This window comes from Penaeus vannamei, chromosome 25, assembly GCF_042767895.1.
Source record: "Penaeus vannamei isolate JL-2024 chromosome 25, ASM4276789v1, whole genome shotgun sequence".
Classification (NCBI taxonomy): domain Eukaryota; kingdom Metazoa; phylum Arthropoda; class Malacostraca; order Decapoda; family Penaeidae; genus Penaeus; species Penaeus vannamei.
In genome coordinates, this window is record NC_091573.1 from 34,297,279 (window position 1) to 34,309,336 (window position 12,058).

At 54.5% G+C, this 12,058-nt stretch overlaps 1 protein-coding gene across 1 annotated transcript; it reads left to right on the forward strand.

Annotated features, from left to right (window-relative positions):
* Positions 1-7,132: 7,132 nt before the first annotated feature.
* Positions 7,133-11,407, forward strand: LOC138866430 (uncharacterized; the record flags this gene model as incomplete). Its single annotated transcript, XM_070138976.1, has 4 exons — positions 7,133-7,251; positions 7,602-7,637; positions 7,961-8,015; positions 11,303-11,407. Coding segments are annotated over exons 1-4 (315 nt in total), but the record flags the coding sequence as incomplete, so codon positions are not given.
* Positions 11,408-12,058: the final 651 nt, after the last annotated feature.

Below are 12,058 nucleotides of genomic sequence, written 5' to 3' on the forward strand. Positions count from 1 at the left end.
GCCAAAGTGGGTCTCTTTGACAAATGGGACAATTTGCTTATAATCATTAAGAAATATTATTTTAAGCTTAAGAGGTTCGTATGGTTAGAGAGAGAGAGAGAGAGAGAGAGAGAGAGAGAGAGAGAGAGAGAGAGAGAGAGAGAGAGAGAGAGAGAGAGACAGAAACAGAGAGAGAGAAAGAAAGAGAGGGAGTGGGAGATGGAGAGAGGAGAGGGAGAGAGAGAGGGAGAGAGAGAGAGAGAGAGAGAGAGAGAGAGAGAGAGAGAGAGAGAGAGAGAGAGAGAGAGAGAGAGAGAGAGAGAGAGAGAGAAAGGAAAGAAAGAAGAGAAAGAGAGAGAGAGAAAGGAAAGAAAGAAGAGAAAGAGAGAGAGCGAGAGAGAGCGAGAGCGAGAGCGAGAGCGAGAGGGAGAGCGAGAGCGAGAGAGAGAGAGAGAGAGAGAGAGAGAGAAAGAAACAAAGAAAGAAAGAAAGAAAAAAGAAAAAAAGAAAGAGAAAGAGAAAGAGAAAGAGAAAGAAAGAAAGAAAGAAGAAAGAAAGAAGAGAAAGAAAGAAAGAAAGAAGAGAAAGAAAGAAAGAAAGAAAGAAAGAGAGAAGGAAAGAGGAAGAAAGAAAAAAAAAGGCCAATAAGGATAATTATGAAGACCAAAGACCACACAAAGCGACACCACTCCCCGTTTTCTATATAGCTTTTATAGGGGGCACTTCCTTTGTCCAATGTTGTTTGTGGACCGCGCAAAATTGGGGGATGGGGAGGGGGGAGTGAGGGGGGAGGGGGAAGTGAGAGGAGGGAGGGAAGTGGGATGAGGTGAAGGGAGGAGGGAGGAGGAAGGGAGGAGGGAGGAGGGAGGGAGGGGAAGGTGGGGAGGGAGTGGACGGAGGAAGGAGGAGGGGGAGGGAGGGAAGGGAGAAGGGAGGAGGGGGAGAGAGGGAAGGGAGGATGGAGGGAGGGGAGGAGGGGAGAGGGGGAAGGGGTGGGACAGGGAGGAGAGGGTTAAGAGGTTATTTATAAGAAAGGTGTTTAAGGTAGGGGGAGTGTGGAGGGGGTGGAGGGGAGAAGGTAAGGGGGGCAGGGAAGGGAAAGGGGTAAAGAGGGGAGGGTAGGAAGAGGGTAGAGGGAAAGAGGGGAGAGGGATAGAAAGGGCAAGTAGGAAGGAAGCAAAGAGGATTTTCTGGAAGGTAGAGGGGGGAGAGGGGAGGGAGGGGCTGGGTTAGACTGTAGTAGAAGGGGAAAGAGAGGGGAGTTAGAGAGGGGGAGAGGGGAGTAGAAGGGGGAAAGGGGGAGCATAGAGGTGAGAGGGGAGGGGAGTAAAGAGGGGGAGAGGGGGAGGAGGGGGAAGGGAGTAAAAAGATGGGGAGGGGGAGTGCAGAGGGGGAGAGGAGAGGGGAGCATAGAGGGAGAGAGCGGGAGTAGAGAGAAAAGAGAAGGAAGAAGCGTAGAGAAGTGTAAAGGAGAAAGGAGTAGAGAGAGGGGAAAGGAGTAGAGAGAGGGGAGTAGAGAGGGGAAGAAAGGAGTAGACGAGGAGGAAATAGGGAAAAGAGGAGGGGAGTAGAGAGGGGGAGAAAGGAGTAGACGAGGAGGAAAGGAGGAAAAGAGGAGAGGAGTAGAGACGGGTTACCTACCCTAAAAAAAAAAAAAAAAAAAAAAAAATCTTTTAGTCATTACCAAAAAGTGGATTAATATTTGAGTTCCCGCCTTTAGCTCTCGTTTCGACATTTCTCTTTGTTGTGATGTGGTCGGGAAAAGCGCCGTGGAAGTGATTCCGTTGCTGTTGGTTGAAGGCCGAGCGAGGAGGGGGGGAAGGGGGTTACGGGGCGGGGTCTCGGTTCCCTTCTTCCCTTTTCTTTCATTCTCTTTTTCTCTCTTTTTTATTTATCTGTTTGGCTCTTTCTTTCTCTCTCTCTCTCTCTCTCTCTCTCTATGTATAAATATATTCTCTATGTATACATATACATATATATATATATATATATATATATATATATATATATATATATATATATGTATGTATGTATATATATACATATACATACATAAATGCATACATATATATATTCACATATATATATGTACATATATACATATACATATATATACATACATACATACATACATATATATACATACATATACATATATACACACAAACATATATACGTATATACATATATATATATATATATATATATATATATATATATATATATATATATATGTATATGTGTGTGTGTGTGTGTGTGTGTGTGTGTGTGTGTGTGTGTGTGTGTGTGTATGTTTTTACATATACACACACACACACACATCTGTCTGTCTGTCTCTCTGTCTGTCTTTGATAATGGTATTATTACTGATACTATCATTAATGATAATGCTAATAATAAAAGCAAAATAATGATAATGATCCTGATGATAACAATAATAGGAAATTACAGTAACGAAAAGATAATGACATAGAGGAGAGTAGAGGATGATAGGAAAAGAGAGGAGAGAGGAGGGAGAGAAGAAGAAAAAGGAAGAGAAGGAGGGGAGCGAGGGAGAAGAGGGAGAAGAGCGAGTAGAATCAGAATAAGAATGAAAAGTCGAAGGAAGAATCAGATGATTATGAATAAAGAATTAAGGGAGAAAAAGCGAAAGCCAGAAGAAAAGAAGTTGAAAATAATAATGATAATATAAAAAGAATTTAGAAGAATATATGAAAGAAGAAACCACCAAAAATAAGAGTGAGAAGATGAAGAAAGAAAACGTAAGAGAGCGAGCGAGAGAAAGAGGAAGAGAGAGAGAGAATGAGAAAGAGAGAGAGAGAGAGAGAGAGAGAGAGAGAGAGAGAGAGAGAGAGAGAGAGAGAGAGAGAGAGAGAGAGAGAGAGAGAGAAGGAAAAAAAAAGAGAAAGAGAAAGAGAGAGAATCGATAATGTTTTATGAAGTAAGATTTTTTAAAGAAAGAAAGAAAGAAAAAAAAAAAAAAAACAAGAAATAAAAAAGAAGCAAACACAAGAACCGCCCAACAACCAGACAGCTAACAACCCGCCCTCCGACCCACCAAAACAACCAAACAACCAATTATACTCACCTGTCTAACCATCACCCCCCCTCACCCACCTACCTACCCCCCCCCTCCCAACACACTACACACTACATATATATAAAAAAATGAATCTGAAAGAATATTTAAATAAACAATAAAGTAAACAAGAAAGAGAATAAATGGAGATAAATAAAGTGGATATGACAGTAAGAGAAACAAACAAGCAAAAAAGGTTCAAATGGACAACCAGCCACTTAAGCGAACGACCAGCAAAACGAGTGAACGAGTGAACGACCAAGTAACGAGAATCAGAGGTGAACAAGCAAACGAGACAAAGAGTAAACAAAAACAAACAAAAAAGAAATAGAAAAACAAAAACAAAGATGAGAAAAGACAAAGAGTAAACAAAAACAAACAAAAAAGAAATAGAAAAACAAAAAGAAAAAGAAAAGAGAAAGAAAGAAAGAAGAAAAGACGACCAGCCAGCCAAACGAGCGAACGAGCGAACGACCAGCTAACGAGGGACAGAGGCGAACGAGCCACCGAGTAAATAAAAAAGAAAGAAAAAAAAGAAAAAAAATAGAAAAGAAAAAGAAAAAGAAAAAGAAAAGGAAAGGAAAAATAAAAATAAAATGAGAAACAAAAAGAAAAAACAAGAAAAGAATAGAAATAGAAATAAAATGAGAAACAAAAAAAAAAAAAAAAAAAAAAAAAAAAATAAATAAAATAGAAATAAATAAATAAAGAAAATTTAATAAAATAGAAAGTTAACAAAAAAAGACGACCATCCAAGCCAAGCCATCCCCACCAAAGCAAGCCAAACCGAACGAGCGAACGAGCGAACGAGGCAACGAGTAAACAAAGAAAAAAAGAAAAAGAAAAAAGAAAAAAAGGAAAAGAAAAAGAAACAAAAAGAAAAGGGAAAAAAAGAAAATGAGAAACAAAAAGAAAAAAGAAAGAAAAAGAAGAAAAAAAAAGGAAAAGAAAAAGAAACAAAAAGAAAAGGAAAAAAGAAAAGAAAATGAGAAAAAAAAAGACCATCCAAGCCAAGCCATCCCCACCAAGCCAGCCAAACCGAACGAGCGAACGAGCGAACGAGCCAAGAACGAGAGGCAAAGAACGAGCGAACGAGCGAACGAGCCAAGAACGAGAGGCAAAGAACGAGCGAACGAGCCAAGAACGAGAGGCGAAGAACGAGCCAAGAACGAGAGGCGAGGAACGAGCGAACGAGCCAAGAACGAGAGGCGAAGAACGAGCGAACGAGCCAAGAACGAGCCAAGAACGAGAGGCGAAGAACGAGCGAACGAGCCAAGAACGAGAGGCGAAGAACGAGCGAACGAGCCAAGAACGAGAGGCGAAGAACGAGCGAACGAGCCAAGAACGAGAGGCGAAGAACGAGCGAACGAGCCAAGAACGAGCCAAGAACGAGAGGCGAAGAACGAGCGAACGAGCCAAGAACGAGAGGCGAAGAACGAGCCAAGAACGAGCCAAGAACGAGAGGCGAAGAACGAGCCAAGAACGAGCCAAGAACGAGAGGCGAAGAACTAGCCAAGAACGAGCCAAGAACGAGCCAAGAACGAGCCAAGAACGAGCCGAGGCGAGGAACGGCCGCGTGGAAGGGCCGTTGGGCGTCCGTCAGGTCCCGGGGCCGAAGCGTCAATTATACGCGATGGTTCAATTATCTACCGGTAGAGGGCTCTGGAGGGGGGAGGGAGAGGGAAGGAGAGGGAGAGGGGAAGGAGGAGGGAGGGGGAGGGAGGGGTGGAGGGAAAGGTGGAGGTGGAGAGGGAGGGGGAGATGGAGGGGTAGGAGATGGAGGGGGAGGTGGAGAGGGGAGGGAAAGGTGGAGAGGGGAGGCGAAGAACGAGCGAACGAGCCAAGAACGACCGAACGAGCCAAGAACGAGCCAAGAACGAGCCAAGAACGAGAGGCGAAGAACGAGCGAACGAGCCAAGAACGAGCCAAGAACGAGAGGCGAGGAACGGCCGCGTGGAAGGGCCGTTGGGCGTCCGTCAGGTCCCGGGGCCGAAGCGTCAATTATACGCGATGGTTCAATTATCTACCGGTAGAGGGCTCTGGAGGGGGAGGGAGAGGGAGAGGAGAGGGGAGGGGGAAGGAGGGGGTGGGAGAGGGAAAGGTGGGGGAGGGGGAGGAGGAGGGGGAGGGTGGAGAGGGAGGGGGAGATGGAGGGGGAGGTGGAGAGGGGAGGGAAAGGTGGAGAGGGGAGGCGAAGAACGAGCGAACGAGCCAAGAACGACCGAACGAGCCAAGAACGAGCCAAGAACGAGCCAAGAACGAGAGGCGAAGAACGAGCGAACGAGCCAAGAACGAGCCAAGAACGGGAGGCGAGGAACGGCCGCGTGGAAGGGCCGTTGGGCGTCCGTCAGGTCCCGGGGCCGAAGCGTCAATTATACGCGATGGTTCAATTATCTACCGGTAGAGGGCTCTGGAGGGGGGGGGAGAGGGAGAGGAGAGGGGAGGGGGAAGGAGGGGGTGGGAGAGGGAAAGGTGGGGGAGGGGGAGGAGGAGGGGGAGGGTGGAGAGGGAGGGGGAGATGGAGGGGTAGGAGATGGAGGGGGAGGTGGAGAGGGGAGGGAAAGGTGGAGAGGGGAGGCGAAGAACGAGCGAACGAGCCAAGAACGACCGAACGAGCCAAGAACGAGCCAAGAACGAGCCAAGAACGAGAGGCGAAGAACGAGCGAACGAGCCAAGAACGAGCCAAGAACGGGAGGCGAGGAACGGCCGCGTGGAAGGGCCGTTGGGCGTCCGTCAGGTCCCGGGGCCGAAGCGTCAATTATACGCGATGGTTCAATTATCTACCGGTAGAGGGCTCTGGAGGGGGAGGGAGAGGGAGAGGAGAGGGGAGGGGGAAGGAGGGGGTGGGAGAGGGAAAGGTGGGGGAGGGGGAGGAGGAGGGGGAGGGTGGAGAGGGAGGGGGAGATGGAGGGGTAGGAGATGGAGGGAAAGGTGGAGAGGGGAGGCGAAGAACGAGCGAACGAGCCAAGAACGACCGAACGAGCCAAGAACGAGCCAAGAACGAGCCAAGAACGAGAGGCGAAGAACGAGCGAACGAGCCAAGAACGAGCCAAGAACGAGCCAAGAACGAGAGGCGAGGAACGAGCCAAGAACGAGAGGCGAAGAACGAGCCAAGAACGAGCCAAGAACGAGCCAAGAACGAGCCAAGAACGAGTCAAGAACGAGCCAAGAACGGGAGGCGAGGAACGGCCGCATGGAAGGGCCGTTGGGCGTCCGTCAGGTCCCGGGGCCGAAGCGTCAATTATACGCGATGGTTCAATTATCTACCGGTAGAGGGCTCTGGAGGGGGAGGGAGAGGGAGAGGAGAGGGGAGGGGGAAGGAGGGGGTGGGAGAGGGAAAGGTGGGGGAGGGGGAGGAGGAGGGGGAGGGTGGAGAGGGAGGGGGACATGTAGCGGTAGAAGATGGAGGAAGAGGTGGAAAGGGGAGAGAAAGGTGGAGAGGGGAGGCGAAGAACGAGCGAACGAGCCAAGAACGACCGAACGAGCCAAGAACGAGCCAAGAACGAGCCAAGAACGAGAGGCGAAGAACGAGCGAACGAGCCAAGAACGAGCCAAGAACGAGAGGCGAGGAACGGCCGCGTGGAAGGGCCGTTGGGCGTCCGTCAGGTCCCGGGGCCGAAGCGTCAATTATACGCGATGGTTCAATTATCTACCGGTAGAGGGCTCTGGAGGGGGGAGGGAGAGGGAAGGAGGGGGAGAGGGGAAGGAAGGAGGGGGAGGGGGAGGGAAAGGTGGAGAGGGAAAGGTGGAGGTGGAGAGGGAGGGGGAGATGGAGGGGTAGGAGATGGAGGGGGAGGTGGAGAGGGGAGGGAAAGGTGGAGAGGGGAGGCGAAGAACGAGCGAACGAGCCAAGAACGAGAGGCGAAGAACGAGCCAAGAACGAGCCAAGAACGAGCCAAGAACGAGAGGCGAGGAACGAGCCAAGAACGAGAGGCGAAGAACGAGCCAAGAACGAGCCAAGAACGAGCCAAGAACGAGTCAAGAACGAGCCAAGAACGGGAGGCGAGGAACGGCCGCATGGAAGGGCCGTTGGGCGTCCGTCAGGTCCCGGGGCCGAAGCGTCAATTATACGCGATGGTTCAATTATCTACCGGTAGAGGGCTCTGGAGGGGGGAGGGAGAGGGAAGGAGAGGGGAGGGGGAAGGAGGGGGTGGGAGAGGGAAAGGTGGGGGAGGGGGAGGAGGAGGGGGAGGGTGGAGAGGGAGGGGGAGATGGAGGGGTAGGAGATGGAGGGGGAGGTGGAGAGGGGAGGGAAAGGTGGAGAGGGGAGGCGAAGAACGAGCGAACGAGCCAAGAACGAGCCAAGAACGACCGAACGAGCCAAGAACGAGCCAAGAACGAGAGGCGAAGAACGAGCGAACGAGCCAAGAACGAGCCAAGAACGGGAGGCGAGGAACGGCCGCATGGAAGGGCCGTTGGGCGTCCGTCAGGTCCCGGGGCCGAAGCGTCAATTATACGCGATGGTTCAATTATCTACCGGTAGAGGGCTCTGGAGGGGGAGGGAGAGGGAGAGGAGAGGGGAGGGGGAAGGAGGGGGTGGGAGAGGGAAAGGTGGGGGAGGGGGAGGAGGAGGGGGAGGGTGGAGAGGGAGGGGGAGATGGAGGGGTAGGAGATGGAGGGGGAGGTGGAGAGGGGAGGGAAAGGTGGAGAGGGGAGGCGAAGAACGAGCGAACGAGCCAAGAACGACCGAACGAGCCAAGAACGAGCCAAGAACGAGCCAAGAACGAGAGGCGAAGAACGAGCGAACGAGCCAAGAACGAGCCAAGAACGGGAGGCGAGGAACGGCCGCATGGAAGGGCCGTTGGGCGTCCGTCAGGTCCCGGGGCCGAAGCGTCAATTATACGCGATGGTTCAATTATCTACCGGTAGAGGGCTCTGGAGGGGGAGGGAGAGGGAGAGGAGAGGGGAGGGGGAAGGAGGGGGTGGGAGAGGGAAAGGTGGGGGAGGGGGAGGAGGAGGGGGAGGGTGGAGAGGGAGGGGGAGATGGAGGGGTAGGAGATGGAGGGGGAGGTGGAGAGGGGAGGGAAAGGTGGAGAGGGGAGGCGAAGAACGAGCGAACGAGCCAAGAACGACCGAACGAGCCAAGAACGAGCCAAGAACGAGCCAAGAACGAGCCAAACCGAACGAGCGAACGAACCAAGAACGAGCCAAGAACGGGAGGCGAGGAACGGCCGCATGGAAGGGCCGTTGGGCGTCCGTCAGGTCCCGGGGCCGAAGCGTCAATTATACGCGATGGTTCAATTATCTACCGGTAGAGGGCTCTGGAGGGGGGAGGGAGAGGTGGAGAGGGGGAGGAGGGAGGGGGAGAGGGGAAGGAGGGGGAGGGAGAGGGAGAGGTGGGGGAGGGAGAGGGGTGGAGGGAAAGGTGGAGGTGGAGAGGGAGGGGGAGATGGAGGGGTAGGAGATGGAGGGGGAGGTGGAGAGGGGAGGGAAAGGTGGAGAGGGGAGGCGAAGAACGAGCGAACGAGCCAAAAACGAGCCAAGAACGAGAGGCGAAGAACGAGCCAAGAACGAGAGGCGAAGAACGAGCCAAGAACGAGAGGCGAAGAACGAGCGAACGAGCCAAGAACGAGCGAACGAGCCAAGAACGAGCCAAGAACGGGAGGCGAGGAACGGCCGCGTGGAAGGGCCGTTGGGCGTCCGTCAGGTCCCGGGGCCGAAGCGTCAATTATACGCGATGGTTCAATTATCTACCGGTAGAGGGCTCTGGAGGGGGGAGGGAGAGGGAGAGGGAGGGAAAGGTGGAGGGAGGGGGAGGGAGAGGGGTGGAGGGAAAGGTGGAGAGGGAAAGGTGGAGGTGGAGAGGGAGGGGGAGATGGAGGGGTAGGAGATGGAGGGGGAGGTGGAGAGGGGAGGGAAAGGTGGAGAGGGGAGGCGAAGAACGAGCGAACGAGCCAAGAACGAGCCAAGAACGAGAGGCGAAGAACGAGCCAAGAACGAGCCAAGAACGAGAGGCGAAGAACGAGCCAAGAACGAGAGGCGAAGAACGACCGAACGAGCCAAGAACGAGCCAAGAACGAGCCAAGAACGAGAGGCGAAGAACGAGCCAAGAACGAGCCAAGAACGAGAGGCGAAGAACGAGCCAAGAACGAGCGAACGAGCCAAGAACGAGCCAAGAACGAGAGGCGAAGAACGAGCCAAGAACGAGCCAAGAACGAGAGGCGAAGAACGAGCGAAGAACGACCGAACGAGCCAAGAACGAGCCAAGAACGAGAGGCGAAGAACGAGCCAAGAACGATTGGCGAAGAACGAGCCAAGAGCGAGCCAAGAACGAGAGGCGAGGAACGGCCGCGTGGAAGGGCCGTTGGGCGTCCGTCAGGTCCCGGGGCCGAAGCGTCAATTATACGCGATGGTTCAATTATCTACCGGTAGAGGGCTCTGGAGGGGGGAGGGAGAGGTGGAGAGGGGGAGGAGGGAGGGGGAGAGGGGAAGGAGGGAGGGGAGAGGGAAGGAGGAGGGGGAGGGAAAGGTGGGGGAGGGGGAGGTGGAGAGGGGAGGGAAAGGTGGAGAGGGGAGGCGAAGAACGAGCCAAGAACGAGCCAAGAACGAGCCAAACCGAACGAGCCAAGAACGAGCCAAGAACGAGCCAAACCGAACGAGCCAAGAACGAGCCAGGAACGAGAGGCGAGGAACGGCCGCGTGGAAGGGCCGTTGGGCGTCCGTCAGGTCCCGGGGCCGAGGCGTCAATTATACGCGATGGTTCAATTATCTACCGGTAGAGGGCTCTGGAGGGGGGAGGGAGAGGTGGAGAGGGGGAGGAGGGAGGGGGAGAGGGGAAGGAGGGAGGGGAGGGGGAAGGAGGAGGGGGAGGGAAAGGTGGGGGAGGGGGAGGTGGAGAGGGGAGGGAAAGGTGGAGAGGGGAGGCGAAGAACGAGCGAACGAGCCAAGAACGAGCCAAGAACGAGCCAAACCGAACGAGCCAAGAACGAGCCAGGAACGAGAGGCGAGGAACGGCCGCATGGAAGGGCCGTTGGGCGTCCGTCAGGTCCCGGGGCCGAGGCGTCAATTATACGCGATGGTTCAATTATCTACCGGTAGAGGGCTCTGGAGGGGGGAGGGAGAGGTGGAGAGGGGGAGGAGGGAGGGGGAGAGGGGAAGGAGGGAGGGGAGGGGGAAGGAGGAGGGGGAGGGAAAGGTGGGGGAGGGGGAGGTGGAGAGGGGAGGGAAAGGTGGAGAGGGGAGGCGAAGAACGAGCGAACGAGCCAAGAACGAGCCAAGGACGAGCCAAACCGAACGAGCCAAGAACGAGCCAGGAACGAGAGGCGAGGAACGGCCGCGTGGAAGGGCCGTTGGGCGTCCGTCAGGTCCCGGGGCCGAGGCGTCAATTATACGCGATGGTTCAATTATCTACCGGTAGAGGGCTCTGGAGGGGGGAGGGAGAGGTGGAGAGGGGGAGGAGGGAGGGGGAGAGGGGAAGGAGCGAGGGGAGGGGGAAGGAGCAGGGGGAGGGAAAGGTGGGGGAGGGGGAGGTGGAGAGGGGAGGGAAAGGTGGAGAGGGGAGGCGAAGAACGAGCGAACGAGCCAAGAACGAGCCAAGAACGAGAGGCGAAGAACGAGCCAAGAACGAGAGGCGAAGAACGAGCCAAGAACGAGAGGCGAAGAACGAGCCAAGAACGAGAGGCGAAGAACGAGCCAAGAACGAGCCAAGAACGAGCCAAGAACGAGAGGCGAAGAACGAGCCAAGAACGAGCCAAGAACGAGCCAAGAACGAGAGGCGAAGAACGAGCCAAGAACGAGCCAAGAACGAGAGGCGAAGAACGAGCCAAGAACGAGCCAAGAACGAGCCAAACCGAACGAGCGAACGAGCCAAGAACGAGCCAAGAACGGGAGGCGAGGAACGGCCGCATGGAAGGGCCGTTGGGCGTCCGTCAGGTCCCGGGGCCGAGGCGTCAATTATACGCGATGGTTCAATTATCTACCGGTAGAGGGCTCTGGAGGGGGGAGGGAGAGGTGGAGAGGGGGAGGAGGGAGGGGGAGAGGGGAAGGAGGGAGGGGAGGGGGAAGGAGGAGGGGGAGGGAAAGGTGGGGGAGGGGGAGGTGGAGAGGGGAGGGAAAGGTGGAGAGGGGAGGCGAAGAACGAGCGAACGAGCCAAGAACGAGCCAAGAACGAGCCAAACCGAACGAGCCAAGAACGAGCCAGGAACGAGAGGCGAAGAACGGCCGCGTGGAAGGGCCGTTGGGCGTCCGTCAGGTCCCGGGGCCGAGGCGTCAATTATACGCGATGGTTCAATTATCTACCGGTAGAGGGCTCTGGAGGGGGGAGGGAGAGGTGGAGAGGGGGAGGAGGGAGGGGGAGAGGGGAAGGAGGGAGGGGAGGGGGAAGGAGGAGGGGGAGGGAAAGGTGGGGGAGGGGGAGGTGGAGAGGGGAGGGAAAGGTGGAGAGGGGAGGCGAAGAACGAGCGAACGAGCCAAGAACGAGCCAAGAACGAGAGGCGAAGAACGAGCCAAGAACGAGCCAAGAACGAGAGGCGAAGAACGAGCCAAGAACGAGCCAAGAACGAGAGGCGAAGAACGAGCCAAGAACGAGCCAAGAACGAGCCAAGAACGAGAGGCGAAGAACGAGCCAAGAACGAGCCAAGAACGAGCCAAGAACGAGAGGCGAAGAACGAGCCAAGAACGAGCCAAGAACGAGAGGCGAAGAACGAGCCAAGAACGAGCGAACGAGCCAAGAACGAGCCAAGAACGAGAGGCGAAGAACGAGCCAAGAACGAGCCAAGAACGAGAGGCGAAGAACGAGCGAAGAACGACCGAACGAGCCAAGAACGAGCCAAGAACGAGCCAAGAACGAGAGGCGAAGAACGAGCCAAGAACGATTGGCGAAGAACGAGCCAAGAGCGAGCCAAGAACGAGAGGCGAGGAACGGCCGCGTGGAAGGGCCGTTGGGCGTCCGTCAGGTCCCGGGGCCGAAGCGTCAATTATACGCGATGGTTCAATTATCTACCGGTAGAGGGCTCTGGAGGGGGAGGGAGAGGGAGAGGAGAGGGGAGGGGGAAGGAGGGG